This window comes from Protopterus annectens, chromosome 4.part0 (assembly GCF_019279795.1).
Source record: "Protopterus annectens isolate FY-2018-M chromosome 4.part0, PAN1.0, whole genome shotgun sequence".
NCBI lineage: Eukaryota > Metazoa > Chordata > Ceratodontiformes > Protopteridae > Protopterus > Protopterus annectens.
Window position 1 is genome coordinate 1,093,948,083 of NC_056733.1, and position 26,628 is coordinate 1,093,974,710.

Here is a 26,628-nt window from a genome sequence, read left to right on the forward strand (position 1 = left end):
GAGGTCCTCATCCCACCCCACCTGAAATAAAAAGACCACAGTAAAGAACTTCTCGAAGCCGACTTCACACTTCTAAAGACTAGTGTGGTCTCCTTTAAGGCCCCGAGCCGGGAAAACAGTACTCAAGCTGCTGAATCACTTACAAATGCCTTCTACCAGCACCTGCAGGACTGCATGGATAAGGCAATCCCAAGCAAAACAAAGACTCTTTGTACCAAAGGCAAGCGTCCAGTCTGGTGGACCCCAGCCATAAACAAACTCTACAACAAAAGGAGGAAGCTACTACAAGATAGAGCAAAATCCTTAAAAGGTAAGACACCCTTGATCACTATAAGTAAAAAACTAAGAGCTCTCATAAAATCATCCAAAGCAAATTTTGAGAGAAAAATAGCTAAAGACTCAAAAGACAATCATAAGGCCTTCTTTAGCTATGTTAGAAACCGCTCAGAACTAGTTCAAAATGATGTGAAGATTACTGATCCTACAGACATTGCCAACATACTGGCTGACAGGTTCAGTGCAAACTTTCCCCCCCCCTCCCCCCCAAAAGGAGAGATATCTATACCAAGCAATTGCAGCCCCCCAAACATCTCCAACGCCCAAGGGAGAACTGCTCTCTCCAAAGCAAAAAACACAGCATCCATGGGACCTGATGGTGTCCCCGGCTGTGTGCTCCACGAACTCAATGAGGAATTAAACCCACAGCTAGGACAGCTGTTTAATCATAGTCTTACCTCTGGATACGTACCCAGGGAGTGGCGCACTGCAACTGTGGTCCCACTTCACAAAGGCGGTGCCTCCACCGACCCTGGAAATTACCGGCCCATTAGCTTGACAAGCCTTATCTGCAAAGCCATGGAGAGGATCATAATGGACCTCATAAATAAAGACATAGGGAATTTGCAGACTTTGGATCCATCCCAGTTTGGCTTTGTCAAAGGCAGATCATGCCTTCTAAACTTGGTTGACTTTTTCGAAACAGTCACCAAAGCCATTGATGAGGGAAAGGCAGTCCATACAGCCTACCTCGATCTGGCGAAGGCCTTCGATACAATACCCCACTCGGGTATCATTGAAAAACTCATCAGCTTAAATGTTAACCCATACATCACAAGATGGGTTGCAAACTGGCTGAGTGACAGAACCCACAGGGTCAGAGTTGCTGGCGCCATGTCAGACTCAAAGCCTGTCACAAGTGGTGTACCACAGGGCTCAGTCCTGGGCCCACTCTTGTTTGGCATCTACTTTTCCAAGTACAAGCAAACACAGGAGGGTTATGGCTGACAAAGTTTGCAGATGACTGCAAACTGGGCCATAGTAGAAAACACATCTGACACAGATATCCTTCAGAAGGGTCTCACAGAAACGGATAACTGGTGCCAGAGCCATGGCCTAAAGTTAAATGCCAAAAAATGCATAGTCATACCCTTCGGGAAAAACAAGGTTACCCCTATCTACCAAATAGGTGGCAATCCACTGAGCATAGAAGAAGTTATCAGGGACCTGGGGACCCAGGTTGATAGTAGTCTGTCATTCGACACCCATGTAGCTAAAGTAGTTAGGAAGACCTTCTACATTGCCCACCTTATCATGAAGGGATTCTCATCTAGATCAAGGGAGGTCATAGTCTCCTATACTCATCACTCATCAGACCAATGATTGAGTACAATGCCCCATTCGAATGTATCTGACCCGACACTTGCAGCAGCTGGAGAGGCCACAAAAGTTCCTCACCAAAAGGATAAAGGGTCTCAAACATCTGTCCTATGCTGCCCGACTGAAAGAACTCCAGCTCTATTCAGTCGCTTACCGCTTGCTCAGAGGTGACCTTTGCCTAACATACAAGGCCATGTCAAACCCAGATTTGATGAATATGCTTCACCTCAAAAATCTAGATCCGTCAGAGCCACAAGGGCGGAGACTTAAACCTCGACACGGCTATTAATAGGACGCTGGAGGGATAGATTCATCACCCAAAGACTCCCTATGCTGTGGAATAAAATCCCGGTATATGTGAGGCAGAGCACCTCGCTGGCCTTGTTCAAGAGAAATTTTGACCAATGGATGGGAGATCGCAGATATACCCCAGGGATTACCTCAGTGTCACTGCTCAACAGAGGCACAGCAAAATAATGGGTATAGTTCCCCATACTAAAGGGGCGGCGTAAGCCACAAAACTATGGGCTAGGCTTGTAAATGCCCTCGGGCAGATAGCCTAGTATGAACCTATGAACCTATGAACCTAAATGGGTTCTGAAAATCATTCATCAAGGTTACAGACGGCAGTGGGAGGAAATTCCTCCTTTCCAAAGGGTTATTCTTCATCCTGCAGATCAGACTGTTTTGTTTCTACCTGTTCTCCGTCATATGCTGACCCAAGGAGTGATCAAACCACTGCATCCATCCCAGGAGGGGAAGGGATTTTATTCAAAGATGTTCCTGGTACCAAGGAAAAAAATGCTTGGAGAACAGTTCTGGATCTTTCTTTCATAAACTTGTTTGTGATAGTACCCAATTTCAAAATGTTGACAGATCACAACCTGTTACCTTTTCTTCCTCTTTAAAGTTTCTTGGTAACCCTAAATTTAAAAAAAATATTCTTATCATTATGTACCTATTCATCCAGGCTTCAGACATTTCTTAAGCTTTCGTGTGTCTGTATCACATTATCAGTTCTCTGCCATATCCTTTTGACTATCCACTGCACCAAAAGTATTCACAAAGTGTCAGGTTCTGATTATAGATCACTGCAGGCTACAGGGTATCCGCATTTTTTCCATATTTAGATGACTTGCTTATCTTTGCAGAGTCCTTTCAAGGTGTCATGGATCTCTCCCTCTCTCTCTCTTTATTGAGAGATCTCTTGCACAAATAAGAATTCCAAGAGATCATTAAAGGCCTTTAACTCCCTGACACAGAACTGTGTTCATGGGATGTCAACTAGACAAAACAGTTCAAAGAGCTTATTTCCCAGGGAAAAATAGATCTTTATCTAGATTTATTTCTAAGGTTTTCCACTCAGACTTCTGTCATTGTGAGGTAATCCCTCAGGATTTTCAGTCGTATGGCATTCATGATTCTCATGATACCACAGGCAAGAATCCCCATGAGAAAGATACAGTGGTATCTGAAATCACTTTGGTCCCACCACAAGCACCCTGTATCTTTTCAGATCCCATTGCTGGGGTTTGTCAGAAGAGAGATTTTTGGTGGAGACAACAAATATCCTTAAATCCAGGTGTCTCCTTCTACCTCCCTGATCCAAAACAGTAAGTCACCACAGTCTCCACACTCTTGTTTTGGTATCAGTTTTGGTTCTTAAACACCACTGTCTTTCTAGTTGCCTGCCCCTTATGTTAATTTAACCATATATCTCATTTACTCTTTGCTTTTACTGGCTTGTGTGAGTAAGTGCAAAATTATAATTTTGTGAAATCACTCCCCTTCAACTATTTAAATTTATTGGCCATCCTACTGTATTCCATAGTACCAGAATACAAAAGTGACCACCCCCTTTCAATTTATCTTGCTATTTTAAAAATAGTGACTCTCCACAAAAACTTAACTTTTTAGACAGGTAAAACTTAAGTTACCTACTTTCACATCTAACTCATCTAGTGCACAGTGAAGTGTTTAGGATAAACCATTATTTTTTCATCTCACCTTTAAGCATCCCTGTAAGTAGAACTTGCTCTAAAACCTGCTGTAAAGCACTAGGAAGCCTTAAATGGATACAAGCACTCAAGTCTCCTTGTTAATAAGGAGAAATTATGTGTAGGTACTAAACAGCCTATAATTGCAAAGTGCCTTGCTAAGGTAAGGGAAACAGCTGTTGTACTTTACAAAAAAAAGCACCAAACCAGGCATGTCCAAGGGTCAGCTTCTGGTGATTTCTCCTGTCCACCTGGTGAATCTGGGCATACTGGGGCAATGCAGCAATTGCCTCATGTACACAGACAACCCTCTCCTCCTACCGTCCTACACTACAACCTGCGAGAGATGCACTTACATAGCCAAACTGGAAGCAAAGCTCTCTCCACCCAACATTGTGCTAGACTGTCAAGAGGAGAAGGTTAACACCCACACTACACCTCAGGCAACACATAGTCCTTGTAAACCCACACCACCAACACCCTCACATAACAACACTAAACCCTCATATGTGGAGGCCTTTAACAGTAACCTGCCCAAATAACAAGGGCCTCTGAAGCTGAAATGCAAATAAACACCAATCACAACCAAAGTGTCACATAGCTCACAACACCAGTGTGCCACCCAACAACAGCTCCTAAGGCAAGACAACGTACCCAACACTTTAGTCATAGGTGACTCTATAGTCAGGCACACTGATGTCCCACTCACCAGGCTCAACAAGGAGAAAATTACAGTCAGCTGGCTGTCGGGTGCCAGGATCCACGACATAACACATGCACTCAAGTCACTCCACAGCAAGTACAAATATGACTCTGTCATTGTCCATGTTGGAGTGAATGACTTGAGACGTACCTCCCTGGACTGCATGAAAGGTGACATGGAAGAGCTCTCTGATCATGTGGCCCAGGCAGGTATGACCCTAGCCCTGAGTAGCATCCAGCCTATGCCCAGAATGATACCACAGTATAAGGACAAAATGAGTGACTTCAACAATTGGCTAAGCTTCTGGTGTCATTCAAAGGGGATCCAGTATCTGTCTGCCTGGGACGACATGATCGACAGACCACGATGCTTTGCCAGAGATGGTCTGCACCTGTCGCCCCTGGGATTCAGGTTATTGGCTAAGGCTCTTGCCACCCCTGTAGTGCCTTTTTTAGGCAAAGTTCAAAGGACAAAACCACCACTGTAACAGGTACAAGCATGCAAAATTTGAAAGTAATGCTACTCAATGCTGGAAGTCAAAACCTCAAAATACACTCTCTTGAGGCACTCCTGAAAATGGAGAATATTGATATCTGTGCAGTAAATGAGACCTGGCTCAAGTCTCCAAAGAGCACCCCTGCAATACCAGATTACAACTCATACCACACTTTTCGGCCACCAAACCAGGACCGAAACACTAAAGGTGGAGGAGTGTCCATATTCACCAAGGATATTCACACCACCAGGCTAGTTTCCCAACACAATGCATCTGAAATTATCCAGGTGCAACTAACACTAGCTAAGACTGCAATCCAAATTATAGCTTGCTACAGATTCCCCACCATGCCCCAAGATTCGCACTACACCTTTCTAAACATACTGGAAAATATTAAGATACAACCAAACACACTAATACAGGTTGATTTCAACTACCCTGCCATTAACTGGGAAAACTACTCATGTATCAACACCTTTGCCCAACGATTCTTGGAATTCATAAATTCCAGTACCCTGGATCAACTAATCTGTAGTCCCACCAGGGGCTCCAATAACCTAGACCTGGTCATTACCAACATGGAAAATCGATGCTCCACACCTATGGTCACCCCCTCATTGGTCAGGTCTGACCATAAGCTAATCACCTTTGACATCCACCCCCCAATAAGGAAACCTCCATAAAAAACTTCTCCAAAGCCAACTTCATGCTACTCAAGTCAGAAGTGACAAACTTCATGGCATCCATGCAGATGGGAACTAAAAGTTCGACTGATGAATCCTACACCAAGCCACTGTATGAGCACATCCACTAGTGCATGAATTGTGCCACCCAAATAGAACCAAGACGATCTCCTCCAAAAAAAAATAAGCCAATCTGATGGTCACCTGCCATAAAGAAACTTTACAACAAAAGGAAGAAACTGTTACAGAAAAGAGGAAAATCCTAGGATGCAAAAAACCCTTACCAGCCTCAGTAAGAACCTGAGATCCCTCATAAAATCCTCCAAAGCTAGTTACGAAAATAAAATTGCCAAAGATTCCAAAGACAACCACAAGGCATTCTATAGCTATGTCAGGATTCTAAATGACAATGCTCAGATCTGCTCTGAACTACAACAGAATGGCATTAATTATACTGATCCCAAGGATATTGCCAATATCCTGGCAGATCGATTCAGTGCCAACTTCACCCCCTCTCACCACCTAAAGGGCCCATCTCAATACCAACAGATTGCCAAATTCTGTTAATAACAGCCACACAGGTAAAAAATGCACTGTCCATAGCTAAGAATACAGCATCCATGGGACCAGATGACATACCAGGCTGTGTACTACATGAACTACAGAATGAAATCGCACCTCACCTAAGTTTCATGTTTAATCATAGCCTCACCTCAGGCTTCATGCCCACTGAGTGGTGCACAGCTACAGTTATCCCACTCCACAAGAGGGGATCCACCTTGGATCTTGGGAACTACCACTCCATCAGTCTGACGAGCCTGATCTGCAAGGCCATGGAACGTATTATCATGGAACTTATAAACAAAGACATTGGCAACCTTCAAATACTAGACCCCACCCAGTTTGGGTTCTTGAAGGGATGATTTTGTCTCCTGAACCTGATTGACTTCTTCAAATCAGTCTCCACAGCTGTGGAAGAGGGTAAGGCGGTCCACACAGCCTATCTGGACCTCACCAAGACCTTCTACACCATCCCCCACTCTGAAATCATAGATAAACTTACTAAGCTGGGCATTAATCCCTACATCACTCGATGGGTTGCTATCTGGCTTACTGACAGAACCCACACTGTAAAAGTAGTCAACTCCAAATTCAGCTCCAGACAAGTGACAAGTGGAGTACCTCAGGGTTCAGTCCTGGGACTGCTCTTGTTTGGCATCTACATCTCTGAAGTACAGGCCAACACTAAGGGACTCTGGCTAACAAAGTTCGCAGATGACTGTAAACTGGGAGCCATTATTGAATCCCCAAATGATGTGGATATTTTACAAAAGGGCCTTACAGAAACAGATGCTTGGTGCCAGAGCCATGGGCTGAAGCTCAATGCCATGAATTGTATAGTTAGCGCCTTTGGAAAAAAAACATGTACCTGTGAATTACCACATAGGTGGCAGTACAATAAACAGCGAAAGTGTGATAAGAGACTTAGGGACACAGGTGGACAGTGGTCTCACCTCCGATAACCACATCATCACAACAGTCAGGAAATCTTTCTATGTGGCACACTTCATCACTAAGGGCGTTTCATCCAGAAAAAAGGAGGTCATTGTCCCACTGTACTCATCCCTCATTAGACCCATTATAGAATACAATGCCCCATTTTGTATGTACCTCTCAAGACATCTGCAAAAACTGGAAAGGTCGCAAAAATACCTTGCTAAAAGAATCACAGACCTAAAGCAGATGCCCTATGCTGACCATCTAAAAAAACTCCAGCTATACTCTGTCACATATTGTCTACTCAGAGGCGATCTCTGCTTAACATACAAGGCCATGTCAAACCCAGAACTGTTGGACATGCTACACTTAAAGAAATCTCAATCCCTCAGAGCTACACACTCCAGGGATCTAAACCTTGTCATCACAATGAACAAAACATGCTGGAGGGATAGGTTCCTGACCCAGAGACTCCCCAGACTCTGGAAAAGAAAGCCCATACATGTCAAGCAGAGCACCTCTTTGGGCCTTTTCAAAAGGAACCTTGATGATTGGATGGAAGATAGGAAATTCACCCCGGGGATCACATCAGTCGCCCTGCTAGACAGGGGTCCAGGGAAGTAAATATTGTGGGAAAAAGTAGCCAGGGAATTGTTATGGGTAGGCTTGTATAGGCCCTAGTGCCGATAGCCTAGTACCAACCTATGAACCTATGGCTAGAAGTACAAGGGATGTTGTATACCAAGGATAAATGCAAGCACATTAAAAGTCAAGCAGATGCTTACCCTGATCAGTGCACTCAATTTTCTGAACCATCTTTGGTCCCTGGGACCTCTTCAAGTGGCTACAGACAATACCACAGTCATGCTTTACATCAACAAGGAAGGGGTACCAGGTCATACTCCCTTTTCAGACTAGTCATGTTAGATTGGGAAACAGCTTCACAGTGCAGTCTTACTCTGCAAGCTTCACATATTCTGTCAGAGCAAACCTGTGTGGCAGACAAGCTGAGCATGATGAGAGTAGACCCTCATAAAATGGAAATGAGATCAGGGTGTCTTCCAAGATTTGATCCATCTGTGGGAAATTCCTCAAGTAGACCTCTTTGCCTCTGCTCTGAATGGTCAAATGACAAAATTCTGTTACAGGACTCCATGCAAGAAGGCCTGGAAGATAATTGCCTTTTCTTTAGACTGGAATATTCATCTATGCCTTTCTGGGGCAGCCGCAGTGGTGCGGCATTGAGCGTTGCTGCCTCACAGCAAGAGGTTCTCCAGTTTGATCCTTGGCTGGGGTGCCTTCTGTGTGGAGTCTGCATGTCCTCCCTATGGTCACATGGGTTTCCTCCGGGTGCTCTGGTTTCTTCCCACATCCCAAAGACATGCTGTAGGTAGATTGGACAATCTAAATTGGCCCTAGGCATGAGTGTGTGCATGTGTGTGCCTTCTGTGGAAGGTTGAGTGCTGGGCTGGCAACTCTACACCACAAAACTCCACTGCCAATCATGAGTGGACAGGTGATCCTCTGTGGCGACCCCTAACCAGGAAAAGCCAAAAGAAGATGAAGAAGATTCATCTATGCCTTTCTACCCTTTCCACTAACATCCAGATATTTAGAGACACCTACCTCTGGTAAATGTTTGGGGTAATCAAACAGTAGTCCAGCATCATCAGACAAGCTACATAGAAGATTCTATAGGAATGAAAAGTTTACTAATTGGTTCTCTGAGAGTTCAGCTGATGCATGGAATAAATTACCAAATTACATTTAAGCAAGCACTACTTTAGGTATTTCTAAGAACAGCCTGGACACTTATTAAGGGAACACGTGATCTGGTATATTGGCAGGCTAGAAGGGCATTAATGCATGTTTGAAATATTTGTATGTATCTATATATGTATGTAATATAAACTGTACTTCTGAAGATTCCAAAGGAATCCCCCAGGATCATTGTGGTGACTCCTGTATGAGCCAGGCAACAAAGGTTCTCCCTTCTTTTGGAAATGGTCAGGAGCAATTACCACAAGCTTCTTCACAGACTTAATCTACTGACACAAGACCAGGCGTGTTTGATACACCCTGAAATCAATCATCTTCAGTTGACTACCTGGAAGATATGGTCCTAATTCCTTTTAGGATTCTGTTTCCTGCAGTAGGTACTAATGAAATCAAGAAAGCCAGCTACTAGAAAAGCAAATATTAGCAAATGACAAGTGTTTTCTAGTTGGTGCAAGAACGTAACCAGCACCTATTCAGGACTAAGTGTTCTCTGGATTTACAGTATTTGTGGGAAGTTACTATCCTTTGTTTTTTTTTTTCCTTATTTTTAGTATGTCTGCCCCTGGATCCTCCTCTTTCAATGCAGTCTCAGGTCAAAATATTGTTGAAAGTGGTTTTGCTTAAGAGGCTCTTATATAACTGGTGGCCCCTCCATGGGATCTTAACTTGGTGTTAGAGAAGCTAACACTTGCTCCATTTCAACCAGCTAATCTGGCTGACTTAAAGTTCTTAACATGGAAAACAGTTTTGCTGATTGCTTTGGCTTCTGAAAATGAGTATCTGAGTTGCAAGCTCTTATGGTGAGTCAACCTTATATTATTTTCCACAGGGACAGGATTTATTTGACAACTAATCCTTTAGTGCCTAAACTGGATTCCATGTTTAGTTTAAGCCAAACTATCCATCTCCCTGTTTTGTTTCCTGAACCTAAAAATGAGAGAGCAAGGATACTCATCTTGGATGGCCACAGACAACTCAGGTGCTATGTTGACAAAACTAAATATTTCAGATCTTCAGATCAACTGTTCATTTCTTGTGAAGGTAAGAAGGAACAACCTATATGAAAACAGACTATTTCCAAATGGTTGCCTAACACTATTACCTTTTGTTATACTCAACATAACAAATCTATTTCAGGCAGCATCAAGGCCCACACTATCAGGGCCTTGGCTTCATCTATAGCTTTTTGGAAAGTTTGGGATCTGAGAAGTATTTTAGAAGCTGCTGCTTGGTCATCTGTGCATAATTTTGCAAAGCACTATAAGCTTGATTCCTTCTCTAGGTCAAGATCAAACTCGATTAGTAACATTCTCAAGGGACTCCGAGGCCCTTCATCTTCCACCTCCCAAATATAGTTAGCTGTGGTACTCTACCCATATAGCTAAGGCAAATGCAGCAGTGATCAATATGAAGAACACAGTACAATTTTGTAAATTGAACTTATCATAATAGTAGATGTCCAAATGATGACTTCTGCGGTATCCTCTCTCTCCATCCCTCTTGGTTTTTTTTGTTTTTTTTTTATTAGTGTGCCCATGCCATTCAGATCCTTCTTCTGGGATCTGACCCTTACCCTCCTTCAACATATTTAATTAAAAAAAAATAATTTTATTCTTTTAAACTGTAGCAAATTGTTGGCTACAAATGGAGAACACAATTGCTATACTTTATACCCTGCCTGCACAGAGTGCTAGCGTGCTCAATTTTTGTTTAAAAAAAATACTTCTGGTTAAACTATAACAAACTGCTCCTAAGGCTGTTGCCCTTTTCTCCCCACAACAGCTACGCTACTGGTAATGGAGTATACAGTGAAACAAAGCCATTACTTGCACTGGAATCCATCATCTCATTAATCTAATATGCACTAAACATCAAGTTGGAAGTGCAGCTCCTGGAAAGGCTAATTGAATGGCCATGCACATAGCACACTGTTTAAACTTTAAAGAAAATACCAATTAAATGCTAACATTAGCTGCAGCTGCACGAGGAAGCTACATCAACCAATGCATCCTGTTAAATGTGTGCTTAATTCACCCATATGAATCTGTATGTTAATATCTCAGCATTGCTGAATTAATTTTGTGGATCTGTTGATGCCATCTGGGGTCACTCAGGTACAAGCTACTTGCAATGTTCATAATATTGATTGCAGCTATATCCTGCATAGGATACAAAAGTCAACCAACTGAAAATTATGCTTCTTTCCCATGGAAGCTTAGCAGTAATAGTCTGTAAAATTGGAAAGTAGCAAAAAAGTTACTTTTCCCAGGGAAAACATAGTAAAAGGCAATTTAAACAATTTTTACAGCTCCAAAAAGTAGCATTAACACAGTTTCTTTGTACAATAAAGTTGTTTTAAACAACTTTTAACAACTTTTTAACTGTAAAGTAAAACAGTGCACTCCCATTTAAAGGTACATAACAAATCAAGAGACAGTCAACAAAAAATCTCTTTGTTTACTAAAAAGTACTGGTTTCAACAGAAATGTAACCTCAGACTAGTAAAAACATTAATCTGGGAGTTTATTGCCCAAAGCAACTTATCTGTCTAGCAATGGAACAATGTTAGCTGACCATAGATCCTTAAAAGCTGACAGAGGAGTGTTCTTGGCAGTTGGAAATTCTGTGATGTAGTAACTTTTTGGCCGTTTGTGTGGGTTGTATTTAAAGCTTGTGGTAGCCCAGCCCCCCTCACCCCAGTATTTTACATTTCACAAGCAGTCAGCCATCTTAGTCTTGATACTGGTAGAAGCATAGAAACTTAAAAACAGAGCATTTCGACTACATTTTTCATCTAGGAAAGTACATTTAAACAACTTTTAAAATAATGCCTTTATCTTACCATTTAATTTTTTTTTGTGTTTCCTCTCATGTTTGTTCTGTATCTGAAGTTAAACTTATTGATTGAAGGCTTTTTATAGTTGCAGTGCTTTATAGTACAGTATTTTCAAATTATTTCTGCATTTTGCCTGGGTGTTTAAATCATTTCTGAGTGAGCTCTCATCTTATTTCATGTTTACTATCTCTCTTTTCGGAACTTCTCCCACCAATCCACCCTTTTCCTGTTGTGCTTTTAAACTTGGAGGCTTTTGATATACCTGCTTCTATGGTATATCTGGCCTTGAAAGTTCCTCCCAGTCTTCTCTTCTCTTCTCTGCATACCTTACTGGGTGCTGTCAGATGAAACTGGAAAAGCCCTCCCCTTATATTTTAGTGTACTTTGAAATTGCCTTAAAGAGTGTGTGTGTGTGTGTGTGTGTGTGTGTGTGTGTGTGTGTGTGTGTGTGTGTGTGTGTGTGTGTGCTTGTGTGTTTCACTGATGGTTTGTCTGCCTTTGAATCACCTTGTAATTACTTGTAGCTGGTTGTTAGATTTATTTCTTGTACCTATTCACTTATAGCTAACTAAAGTGTGTTTTTACATTAAGAAGACTTGGACTACAATTCCAGTGGCAGTGGAAAGGTAGTCTGATCTGTCTGAGTTGGGATATACATAGGTAGGCTTAAGTGAGCGTTACTTGCTGTAGCTAGTTGTTTGATTTGCTTCTGATACCTTTTCAGTTTTGGGTATGTAAAGTGTGTTTTTACATTAAGAAGGTGGACTAAAATTCTAGTGAGAGTAGAAAGGTAGCCTGGTCTGTCAGAGTTGGAAGCACAGCACACAGGGAGGCTTATAGTGAGAATTATTTGTTGTAGCTAGTTACTTGATTTGTTTCTGACACCTTTTCACTTTTGGCTAACTATAGTGTGTTTTTGCATCAAGAAGTCTGGACCTGCAATTCTAGTGGCAGAATAAAGGTAGCCTGGTCTGTCTATATTGGGAAACACACATGAAGTTGTAAAGTGAAAATTACTTATAGTTCGTCAGTATTCAGTTTTGGCTAACCATGTTGTGTTTTTACATTAAGAAGACTGGGACTGCAACCCTAGTGGCAGTAGAAAGGCAGCCTGGTCTGTTTGAGTTGGGAAATATAGAGGGAGACCTAAAATGAGATTGTTTCAGCAGTCAGAGGGCTTTTCAGGTAATTAGTTGTTTGGTGTTAATCTGTACTTGAGATTAACTTTTGCTGTGTTTTTCTATTAAGAAATTCCAGGATCATCCATCTTGTGACAGATGGTGTTTACGTGGTCTGTGTGAGTTGAGAAGCACCCCAGGAACTCAAAGTGCATTGTTTACTGGCCAGAGGGCACAGGAGCTAGTCTGTCTGATATAAATCATGCATGTTTGTTATGTGCTGCTTACTGTACAGTGGTGATTAGCAGTGCCCAGTATAGTATCTAAAACTTACCTATAAAGCTAGCATTTAGGACTTTAATGTGTAACACAGAAAGACTTTCCTTCAAGCTATGCTTAGGGTCACTAGTTAGTGCATCAAATAGCACTAATACCAGATCATAGCTCTATTTAATGTCTAGCCGTAACCCTAGACACCATTCAGGTGATCCCTGTAAAACCAAACCCCTAAACCATAATAGCACAACCCTAATACAGGTCATGACAACATGGATATGCAATTTCCTAATGTTTCTAGACAGCTTGGTAGATATGGGCAACCTGAGAAAATGTAGCAATTGTCTCATGTTCTCAGACAACCTTTTAATATTTAAAGAAGCTAACACAGTATGCCTCGAGGGAAAAAATGTTGCTTACAAACAAGGTTGTCAAGAACACACACATGACAACCTTCATACATACCGCTTACGACACATGTAGACCTTTTTATGTTGAGGCACTTAAAAGAAACCTTTCCAAACCTGAAAGATATCCTAAGGTATCAAGAAGCAACACCTACCCTCAGCACAAGGGTGTGGCCAGGCATACACTTTGAACTCTACTGAGTAAATTTTTTCTGAGCATCATATCAACATGGCTTTTTTTCAGGTCATGTTATGTCTACAACTATTTAAATGACTCACTTTAGCACCAGATGCTATATTGCTAATCTACAAACAATATTTTAATAGTGTTAAGGGGAACAGCTGAAAATGTTACTTACATTTATTAAGTGCTTGAGGAGCATTTTTGTGAGCTGTATCCATTTCTAAGTGCCAGGTATCTGAGAAAGGTGGGGTTAGTACTAAGAGCTTGTGAGTACAAAATAGAATTTGCTTGCTACACCCCTGCTTCAGTAATCATGAAAATGCACACCAAAAGCAAAACCTAACACCATATACAAGCCTACACCCAATGATTCCCCCAAGAATAAAGCCCATAAGACAAGCAAGCACTTTATCTAGTACCCTTATCATAGGGGATTCTATTGTATGGCACACATATGCCCATCTCACCAGACTGGACAAGGAGAAGATAAGGGATAACTGCCTATCTAGAGCTAGGATCTGCAATATCACACACACACTTAAGTCACTGCACCACAGGTACAAATATGATTATGTTATAGTCCGCTTGGATATAAATGACATGAGACATACCTCAGTGGGCAATATGAAAAGAGACATTAGGGATCTCTCTGAATATGTGTCATTGACAACTGTATGCCTTGCCTTGAGCAGCATTCTGCCTTCACCAAGGATGATGCCACAGTATAAACACAAGATGATTTATTTTTCATAATTGGCTTAGTTTCTGGTGTTACACAAGGGGAATCTAATATCTGTCAGCATGGAAGGACATGGTTAACAGACCACCTTGGTTTCTTAAGGATGGTCTGCATCTGTCCTTCTGGGCTTTTAGAGATTGGCTAAAACTTCATCCACTCCCTTAGAGCCCTTTTTATGCAATGTCAAAATGAAAAAACTACCAAAATGGCAGGAAAAAAATCAAAGCAACCTTAAGGGGTTAATGCTCAATGCTAGGAGCCTAAACAAGAAACTCCATGCCCTACAAGCTCTCCTCAAACTACAGAATGTGAACATTTGTGCTGTTACTGAGACTTGGTTTAAAGCCACAGAAAGTATTCCAGCAGTGCAAGGTTACAGTGCCTTCCACACTTTTAGCCAGCGGTAGCAACAGACTGGGTACTAAAGCTTGTCTCAAGCTACATTAGCAAGCAGAAAATACAACTCCAACTTGGTTAAAAAGGATGATGGCATAGAGTTCATCCACATCCAAGTCTCCATAGACCTGGTTAATTACCATGTTCTGGTCAGCTACAGGTCATCTCTATGACCATCAAAGCTCATAACTCTGATGTAAACCTACTAGAGGCACTCACCATCCAACCAAATACCCTATTCCTGGGAGGCTTTAACTACCCCTCTATAAACTGAGAAATGCACACTGCCTGTAACTCAGAGGTATACAGTTTCCTGGACATTATCAACATGAGATTCCTGGACCAGGCAGTGCACACTCCAACCAGAGGATCAAACATATTGGACCCTAGTACTCACCATCGTGGGAGAGCATTACACCCTCCCCCATGTCATGTCCTCATTGGTAAGATTGGACCTCAAACCTGTTTCCTTTGCAATAAAACCCAACCCAACAAACCTTACCTAAACTCAATAAACATGATGAATTATTCTAAAGGAAACTACTTCCTATTCAGCGATACTTTGCCAAAATCTATGGCTCCCCCATACCCCAAGAACATAGCTACCTATGCAGAATAATTGACAGAATTCCTGTACAAAAATGTAAAGGGCTGCATTGAGGCTAACATACATACTAGAAGTAAGCCCAGATCTAACACCAAAAACAAACCCTACTGATGGAATCCTTACTTTAACAGGGTATATAACAAAAGAAAAAAGTCATGGCCAAAATCAGAAAGATCAACTCTTAATAGAGACAAGAGCTCTCTGATTAATCTAAGCAAGAAATTAAGAGGTCAAATAAAGTCCAACCAAACTATGACTCCAGGATAGCCCCCCATGCTAAAAACAGCCACATGCCCTTTGTTGGGTATGTCAGAAAACTTAAAAGCAACAGTCAGCAGTCTGCAGAACTAATCATAAATGATGTGACCTTCACTGACCAGGGTGACAAAACAAATCTACTGGCTGATAAACTTATCTGTAATGTCACTCCCCACCCCCACTACCCCCATGAAATCCCTTCTAATATGGCCCCAAAATATCAACAGGAAGCTGGTCCTGACAGCACTTTCTAAGACCAAAAACACTGCATCACTAGGCCCTGACAATAACTCTAGTTGCATCCTAAATACCTTAAAATATGACCCAGCAGAATGATTTGAGGGATTCTTCAGCTACAGCCTCAAAACAGGTTACATGCCAGGTGAATGTAGGGCCACAGTGGACATTCCTCTTCATAACAGTGGACCATCAGCTAACATGGGAACTATAGACACATCAGTCTGACAAGTCTAATATGTAAAGCAATGGAACAAATTATGATGGAAATGATTAATAAGGACATTGGCAACCTACAAACACTGGACCCATCCCAGTTCAGCTTTGTTAAAGGAAGGTCTTGCATGCTCAGCCTGGTAAATTTATTCAAGAGGGTCAACGAGGCTATGGATAAAGGGAAAATACTTAAAATACAACTTCTTATCTTATTCTACTATTCCTGCTTGTTTGACAAATATCTCAGTATATCTTTCTCCTAAACCCATCTAAATATCTATCACCTTAACCTCCCTATCTTTTCTCACTATAATGCCCTCCTATATCTCTTTCAATATCTATCCACATTTACCTTCTTACCTTCACTTCCTCTCTTTGAATACCCTCTACGTCTGCTAGTATCTCTATACAATCATTGTCTTCTCCGTGTGTCTTACTTTCATCATTATTTAATTTCTACCCTTATAGACTCAAAGCACAACAGAACTAATTCTTAAATAAATAAACTCTTTAAAGGAAACAGAACTAATTCTTCTCTGCCAGTAATGCTCATCTCAGAACTAGAATTTTAGTCTGAACTTCTATAATTTGCTGTAATTGCTGTCTGTCTTCATGATAAATTGTATTCTGTCTATAGATAAATGTATGCTTTTGTTTACTGTAAAAACTACTAATGCTTAAATTTGTATTAGAACATATATAATATTTAGCTAGAACTGTTAACTCCTTTATGTCTGCGTTATTTTTGGAGCTTTTCTCCCTGGGCCTCCACTGAAAATGGGTTCCTGACCCACTTTGTTTTCCCGGTCACCAAATGTCAATAAATAAATAAATAAAATGTTTCATTCCACACATCTTGACCTGATCAAGGTATTTCATACAATATCCCACTCAAGTATTATTGACAAACTCTCAGAACTAGGCATGCATCCCTAAATAACTTGCTGGATTGCTGACTGCCTCACAGATAGGATGCAAGAAGTCAGGAATGGAGAGACCACCTCCACCAGAAGACCAGTCACCAGCGTTGTACCCTGGGGCTCTGTGCTTGGCCCGCTCCTGTTTGGCATCTACTTCTCGGAAGTCAAGGGTAATGTTAAAGGCCTCTGGCTCATCAAGTTTGCTGTTGACTGTAAATTGAGAAATATCATACATTCCCTCCATGACACCAACATCCTACAAGAGAGTCTAAAATAAACACATTTCTGTACCAAAGCCATGGATTAAAACTCAATGCGAAAAAATGCTTTATAGTGCTTTTTGGGAAATTGTCCACCCAAACTAATTACTCCATTGATAAAATACCCTTAAGAGTTAATCCAGTTGTTAGGGATCTGGGAACATATGTAGATAGTAATCTGGCCTTCAACCAATATGTAGCCAAGAAAGTAAGAAAATTATTTTTTTGTCATCCAGCTCATTAGCAAAGGTATGGCATCCAGGTCCAAGGACATTACAGTATCACTCTACTCAGTCCTTATCAGACCTATTTGGCTGTACCTAACCAGGCACTTTCAACTGTCAGAATGCCCTCAAAGGTTACTCACCAGGACAATCTGGGGAATAAATACCTTGTCCTACACAGATCACCTTAATGTCCTACCTCTGTAGTCAGTCTCCTACAGGTTACTGAGAAGTAATCTATGCCTGGTACATAGGGCATCCTCAGATCCAGCTCTGATGGATCTCTTGAACATATGTAAAAGAAATAGCACCAAACACACTAGAATTTTAACTTTGCCTGCAACATAAATAGAACACACTGAGAGACTGATATGTGTCTCAAAGGATCCCCTATCCTATAGAATAAGTTCCCTATCCACATGAAGCAGAGTTCATCCCTGACTCTATTCAAACAAAATTTTAATCCTTGGATGGGAAATCACAAATTCAACCATGGTCTGGCTCCCATGTCTATGATGGACAGAGGTTGACAGTTAAATAAATTAATCCCCAACTAACATACCCCCCCATGACACATAGTTACCTCCTTCCTAACATACCCCATTATATAGGTGTCCAAGGTACTCAGGGACAAAACTGGGTTGGTTTGCATGCCTAAGCTTATAAAGACCCTGATGGTCATTAGCCTAATATGAACCTATGAACCTATGTCGTAGATCCCTTAGTGCAGACGACCTTCTAAAAGATACAATAATGCATTTTTTGACATTTCATTTCAGTCCATGATTTGGGCACCACTTATTTATTTGGGACAAACCTTAATTAATGCAGGATAACAAGGTAATTTTTCTATGATTTATTTATTTATGGTGAATATCTCAACAGGATATCAAAATGTTTTGTCAGCAGGGATAGCACTACATTGGTTAACGATATGTTGATATTAAAAATGTTATATCACTATACTGATATGCTACATCTGCATGCAGGAAAAATGTGGAGGCTATTGTGAAACTGTAAGTACAGGGTTTAACCAAAATTTCACACACACTCTTACACAGCTGGACATATGTGTGAGTAGCATACATCAAATAAGCTGGTACTTTTCCACACTAGAATGAGTCTGTAGAGAAGAATTGGTGCTGAAAAGGCTTGGTATATAAGCACAGAGTTTGCTTCGAGTTGATTGCTAAAATTAAGTGCACTGCATTAACATAACAGTCTTGTAATAACATTCTTACTTAGGTTTGTTGTGCAGTAGTTTGAACCACCTAAAGTTCTGACAACATATACAGAGGGCTTAGTTGCATTCACTTTATGAAATAAAATATAAATACTTAGGGAACTGATTTAACATTTTCAATTCTAAATAGGTTTGGTGGTTATAGGATAGTTGAATGAATAAAGAAGTTAGAAGTGATAAATGCTTTTTTGGCTAAAGGAATGTAAGTATTCTAAACATATGCAATGAATTCTGGGTTTTGGCCTGACTTAAAAAATGGTCCGATGATTTCCTGTCAACATGCATGTTGAGAACTCTCATACTGTAGACTCCTGCTATGCTGATTATTTGTGTCTAAAATGGACTTACCCCCACGACAAGATCTATGTTAAAGCTCACCCCCAGGCTTGCTGAAGTAAGTTTCATTGGCAAATTTTTGACACATTGTGAGATGATAGTTTGCAATATGATAGAAATATATGAAATAATCTATAAATAGATATATTTTACTTTAAATCAGTTTTGAACTTCTTACACACCTCATGCTGGGTCTGATATTCTAACTATAGACAATATCAAAGCTGTAAATACTATGAAATAACTGTTTTCCTATCATTTTATTTATTTAATCATGTTCACTGAGTAAATCCTATTGAACCTTTAACATTTTTATAATGTTCCAAGTCATTCTGAAAATATAAAATGAGGACCTTTTCAAATCAACAGCTTGACTGAAAATGTTCCCAGATTCTGTGATGGGTTATTGAGGATCTGATTTAACTGAGACTACACTGTCAGTTTCAGGTCTAAATGAGTGGAGCATTGGATGGCAGCTATAAAATGGGACTGGAATTACTCATAAAGCAAAAAGGGGTCTATTTACATGCTTTGAACATAAATTTGCTGCATGCCAATTCCCTGAATACAGAGTTTCAAATTCTTCATTCAGCAAAAACTGCAGACATTGAAGTAAAAGCCAAATCACGTAACCAAACAGGTATTCCATTCTGAAAATGCATAAAGCCTACAGATAAACACATATTTTGTAGGAGAGAGAGGTCCTTGAATCCCCCATATGGGTAATCTTTGTCCCTGACATCCCCTGATCTAATATACAACTCTGAGATAGCATGAACAAAATACTTTTTCAGCAAAATAATTTTAAATATTACAAAGGTGCACATTGCATTTTATAATCATTGCTGGATCTGACTTGACTCAGAAAACATGTTTTTTACATTCTCACATTTACACTGTTGAATTTCATTAGCTGAATTTACTTCAGTCCATTGCATTTATTCCTTGGTAGTTATATTAATAGAATGTAACTAATTTTAATAATCGTATCAGAACAAACTTAATACTTGCATAACAACAATGAAAAGTCGCTTGTTATTTATGTTAACTTTATACTGTGGTAGTATACTGTTGGCAAGTTCCCTTGGTGTAACATGTAGCTTGACTTTTGATAATTTTTTTTCTGGCAGATGAGGTAACCCCACACAGTAGTCACATTCTTGGTATCAGTAAGAAGAGAAGGGGGGCTGCCGACTGAGAAATATAAGGAAAAGTAGGAAACTTTGGTGGCTACACTGGAGGGTTTTTTTTTTTTTTTTGCAAGACTGTAGTGCAACAATTTGTACAAATGCAAATCTGTTTTATAGTTTACTTTAAAACAATACTGGGACAAAAACTGTTTTGGAAGCAGTATCAACATTTAAATGATGGCACGGTATAGAAAGTCATACTGGCCATAAGTGTAACACAGACAAGAAAGAGAACTGTTGACATTTCTTTTCAGAATTAAAGTATTAATGTGGTAGACATCCAGTGTTTGTTATAGATTATATGTGAACCAGTAGCTTCTTAGAGTAAGTTCTGTATAACCTAAAAACTTTGAAGTAGGTGTGAGTAGGCTAATGTAGCACTGAGAATGGAATATGGCCAAACTTTGCATATGCTAAATGTTTTCGGAAGAAAGAAAAAAGATTTTTTTCCAAGGTAGCCATTATGCTGTTACAAGTGTGGGTTACATTTATTCTTAAATGAATGATGTTGCATAAACATCTAAAACTGCTTTATTCACAAGGTGACTGTTTATCAGATTTGTGAAAATAAAGAGATTTTTTAATTTGTGCCCATAAAAGGACAGGGCAAGTTAGCTGGGGGGTTAGGGAGACCATGACAGTGAAATTTATAAGAGCAACAAGTAGATATGGAGAATAGTGGGGGTGGGTGTGGTTAATGGACAGCACATAGAGAGAACATGGTATTTGTTTGTTGATGTGTTTGCCACAAAATATAAGCCTGCAGTTCTGGATTGGCTGGAGTGGACTGCTGTGGAAAATGGACGATAAGGAGGATATGGAGTTAAAGAAGCCGCAAAGAACAGTTATTGGCAGAAAATAGCAGATGTTAAGGAGACCTTAGTAGAAGACAAAATGGTTAAAACATAAACTGCAGTCAGGATAAGAATGATTGCACCATAAAGTGAAGACACGAGTGGTAGGTGATGTGACAAAAGTTATATATTTTTTATTAGTCGGAAGTGTTGTTAATGCACAATAACCATAAATTAAATGACTCCTCCTAGAAATAATTGTATTGTTCACAAGTAGTGAACCCACCACCACCAGACACTGCACACAAACCTTTTAGTGTCATTTTTGTGCTGTTGTAGATTGCATTTATCTAATGTAGCAAGTGGTTTGTTGTTTAATTTTTCTCAGAAGAAAACTGCTGTCCCTAGCCTCCTGTTAAAATGCCAGTGCAATTGGTAAGTATAATCCACATTATAAATGTAAGCTGTAACCACCAACAACTGAAAGTAATTAAACGTTCCCGAAAATGTTTAGTGCAGAAAAGAAATATAATTTCTAAACGTAAACGTAACTTTAAACCCATCTGCGTTTTGTAATGTATGTTATAGACAGGATTTCAGAGATTTCGGAATGGATTTATTTACAGTGTACCCGTGGGAGAAAGTCTATAAAGCTACACATATCACAAGAAGAAAATGTAATAAGCTTAGTTAACTTGGCCATCTTTCTTTGACTACTTAAAATGCATCACTGTTTTATCATGACTACGAGTTGTAGTACATAGGTCCTAAGGAGAATTTAATATGCTGTGCTGATCTATAATATTTTGTCGAGATTTCATTTCTTAAATAAAATTGAAAATTTAGTTCTCAAGTCTGACTAAAAGAAATTTATTTTTGTTACTGCTGCTGGTTTATTTAAAGAAGACTCCATTCATTCATCTCTCTGAACACTTAGTGTCGCTGTTGGTCCATGTATGCATTTTCCCCTAAATGGTAACTATAAATCTGAATAATAATCCCTGTTCAGCTGGAATCGATGCAGTCGTGTAGGAGCCAAGAGACAAACACATCTTATTTTTTGCTGGAGAAGCCCCGGAGGTTGTTATTTGGGGCTGAAACTGTTAAACTGTGGATACTTCTCTAATGGGTGTCCTGGATCTATGCGCATACATGACGCAAAAACGGCAAGTTGTGTATTATTTTCTACTCCTTTTATCATGCAGCACAGTTGATTCTACATTACGATATTCCATTCGAGAAGAGCTGCCCAAAGGGTCTGTTGTCTCCAATATCGCCAATGACCTGGGACTGGACCCTGGAGTGTTATCTGATGGAGGGGCGCGTATTGTTTGTGAGGGCACCCAGCAGTACTTTCAGATAAATACCAAGACCGGAGTATTATTAGTAAATGAAAGGATAGACAGAGAGGGATTATGTGGACAGACAGATCGCTGCTTGCTGTACTTCCAGATGATCATTGAAAGTCCCTTACAGTTGCATCGTGGAGAAGTACAAATTTTAGATGTGAATGACAATTCTCCAACCTTCCCACAAAACGAGATTGTTATCCCAGTGCCAGAGCATGCAGTTCCAGGAACGAAATTCCTCTTAGAAAAAGCGCAAGATTTGGACTTGGGTACCAATGCTGTCCAAAACTATCAGATTACCGCTAATGAATATTTTCGTTTGGATGTTCAGGATGGAACTTACCAGAGCAAACGTCCTGAAATTGTACTTGTGAAGCAGTTAGATTATGAAAAAACACGAAAAGTGTCATTACAACTGACTGCAGTGGATGGCGGTGAACCCCGGAGAACTGCAACTGCTCAAGTCCTGGTGTCTGTGCTGGACATCAACGATAACGCACCAGTTTTTAATCAATCCGTTTATAGGGTGAAGCTTTTTGAACAGAATGCAATCAATTATGTGGCACTGAAAGTGATCGCTACAGACCTGGATGATGGACCTAATGGCGACATCACATATGCGTTCTCTCACATTTCAGAGGCAGTTGGAAGTATTTTCACGTTAGACAGCAAAACCGGGGAAATAACAGTAAACAAACCTTTAGATTTTGAGGACACAAAAACTTACGAGATGGAAGTGCAAGCCACAGATGATGGAGGTTTGATGTCATATTGTAAAGCTGTAATTGAAATTACAGATGTGAATGATAACGCTCCAGAGATAATTTTAGCGTCTGTCAGAAGTCCTCTACCTGAGAATACTTCTTCTCTGACAGTTGTAGCTCTATTAAATGTTAAAGACCTAGATAATGGGGGTAACGGAGACATCCGATGTTCTATTAGAAGCCATCAGCCTTTCAAATTAATACAGTCTTTCAAAAATTTTTATCGTTTAGTGACAGACGGTCAGCTTGACCGTGAGAAGGTATCAGAATACAACATCACTGTCACAGCAGTTGATGATGAGTCTCCTCCACTTTCTTCAACAGCAGTTATACATGTACGTATTTCTGATATTAATGACAACCCCCCGGTCTTCAGTAAGACATTGTACACCATGCAGGTATCAGAGAACAACAAACCTGGAGCTCTTATTGGATCTGTTATGGCAACTGATAAGGATTCTGCTGAGAACGCACAGGTATCCTATTCACTTATTGAAGAAATGGTTAAAGGTTTCCCAATATCTCATTTTATTTCAATTAATTCAGACCAGGGCAATATACATGCAGTCAGACCGTTTGATTATGAGCATAACCAAAACTTTACATTTCTTGTTCAAGCTCGGGATTCTGGTACTCCACCATTAAGTAGTAATACTACAGTGACGTTATATATTATTGACAAAAATGATAACGCCCCCACTCTGCTACACCCCTCACCAAAAGACAGCTCTTTTTCTGCAGAGATTGTACCAAATAATGCAGAGGTGGGCTATCTTGTCAGCAAGGTCGTTGCTGTTGATGCAGATTCTGGACAAAACGCCTGGCTTTCTTTTCACCTTCAGAAGGTTTCAGATCAGAGTCTTTTTTCAGTAGGATTGCACACCGGGGAAATAAGGACAATTCGAAAGATGACAGAGAGAGACAATACCAGACACACACTGATAGTAGTTGTTAAAGATAACGGGCAGCCCTCACTTTCTACAACAGCAACTGTGAACATTTTAGCAGCAGAAAACTTTTCAGGCCACCATTTAGAAAGTGCAGAGGAGGAAAAAGTGGACGAATTTGACTCCAGTTTAACATTTTATTTAATCATTTCCTTAGCTATTATGACAGTCTTGTTTCTGACATCAATAATTGTGTTACTGATACTCAAAGCCTACAAAATAAAGACATCAAAACATTCCAGTTCGGTATCTCAAAACCTACATAGTTCAAATATTATGAACTTCAGAGCAAGCTATTTGGATTCCCTTGCTAGAGGAACTATTCATCAGGGTTGCTTTCAAGATGTCCAGGCCAGGGTGCAACCCTCTAGTGGTGATCAAAGGCACCAAGATCCTTACAAAGCAAACGCTTACGCCGGAAATGAGCACCATCCTATGCTGATTGATTTTAACAATGCAAACGAGGTAGGAAAATTCTTGAGTGGTATACATATATATGCTTTTCAAGTCATAAGAAGCAGTACTTAAATTTAAGTTAAAATAATTTTCATCGCTATACCAACTGCCTGTTTCCAAACGGAAGAGCTACAGTTTCTCAAAGGCAACTTTAAAAACAGTTGAACGTACAGATTTCACATAAAAACTTCAGTGCAACAAGGCCAATAAAACAGGCAAGCAAGACAAGCCCGAAAAAGGCTAAGGCCGAAAGCGCTTGTCCTACTTGCCTGCTTTATTGGCCTTGTTGCATTCAAGTTTTTATGTGAAATCTGTGCTCTGTTCATCGTGGTACTTTCAACTGTCTGTTGTTTTGGATTTGGACTCTCTTCAGTGGTGTGACTTTCTTTTTCCTGAAGTTTCTCAAAGACTTTTCTGCTTTTGACAAAACCTGATTTCTATATTTGGTATACATAACTCTCAAATGTCCCTGACTTTCAGGGATGTTCATGATTTTGACACAATTTTTAGTTGTGTCACTCTTAATCACCCCTAAAACCGGTGGTTTTTGAAGAAAAAGTGGTGAAGTACTCTTAATAAATAATGACAATAAGTAGTGTAATATACATCTTTTATTTTAGAAAATTGATATTAATTTACATTCTCTTATACTGTCACTGTTTTTAGTTAATAGTACTAATATTTCACAAGTGTCCCTGATTGTCCCTTATAATTTCTGGATTTGTCTCAGTTTTTGTTGAGATTTGTCCCTGAGTGGTTTAAAGCTATGTTTTCATAATTCCACTTCCAATACAAATGTGTAGGGAGCCAATTTATTTGTGCAGTTTTAGTGATTTATGTATACATACAAATATTTCAAGCACCCGCATTAATGCCCTTCCAGCCTGCTAATATACCAAAACAGTTGTTTCCATAATAAGGGTCCAGGCTGGTCTTAAAAATTTCTAAACTAGTGCTTCCTTTAATGTAATTTAGTAGTCTATTCCATGCATCAGCTGCTCTCTTAGAGAACCAATTAGTAAACTTCTCATTCCTATAGAATTTTCTACATAGGCTGTCTGATTATTCTGTAGTCCCTATATTTTGATACCAGAGATAGTTGTCTCTAAATGCCTCATATACCTCAATAAGGTCTCCTTTTAAATATCTATAAGAGACACTACACAAGATATTTTAGTCTTTCATAATTGCTTAAAATGTCACATCCGTGAATGATCTTGGTATATTTCTACTGTCCTTCAAGTTTACTCCTGCTTGTTTTCTTATAAGGTTTCCATATTGTTATTCCATACTTATGTCTGAGTCTAATGAAACTACCAAACAATGACTTCATCATTTCTGTACAAAAACCTTATAAACCTATTTATACTACCTATAGTTCTATAACTATCATTAACCAATTGGTTTATATGATTAGAAAAAAATCTGAAAGCTGGATCTACCCATATGAGTAGGTCATTAAATGAAGCTACAGTTTCAATCAGTGTGTGTTTTATTAAATATTCAACTTTCAATTTATGTCTCCCAAATCTCATATTCTTAGTTTTTGATGCATTTATCAGCACATTCTTCTCCTCTACCCAAATGGTCAATTTAATCAAGTTGTTTTGCAGACATGCCCTATATGTAACACACACAATCAATTTACCCAATTTCAAGTCATCTGCATGCAGACTGTAGACTTGATAATAACCAAGACATGATTTAACCTTTGTTAACTTATTGAAGGAATTATTCATGATTGCACTCATAATCACGTTGAATTGCACTGAAAACTGAACTGTTATGTTCTTCAAAGAGAAGTTTATTGGGTTATACATTGCACTGCTTTGAATTCAGCCCTTAAATTGCAGTCCAACTTTGTCATTAATGTTTTGCCATTTTTTACATTTTTAAATTTGCTACATTTTATCTGGGAGTGACAACTGTGAATTCCTATTTTCAGTGATGGACATGGAGAATTCTCCATATAATCACATTGCTTAATATTAATTTCAAAGTTATACAATACACGAAAAAAGAGACACATAGTTTAACTGGATGTTTTTTGACTGGTAAAA

General features: G+C 39.7%; 1 protein-coding gene across 12 annotated transcripts in view; it reads left to right on the forward strand.

Moving 5' to 3' along the window:
• Positions 1-26,628, forward strand: part of LOC122799766 (protocadherin beta-15-like) — an 886,413-nt gene that overhangs the window by 551,614 nt on the left and 308,171 nt on the right. The window contains exon 1 of one of the 12 annotated variants that reach the window (XM_044069047.1): positions 22,057-24,577. The exons of the other annotated variants lie outside the window; for them this stretch is intronic. Coding sequence (XP_043924982.1) covers positions 22,178-24,577 — 2,400 coding nt within the window. The 5' untranslated portion in view covers positions 22,057-22,177. Of the gene's footprint in view, positions 1-22,056; positions 24,578-26,628 lie in introns of those variants that run through there. 12 annotated transcript variants of the gene reach the window in all.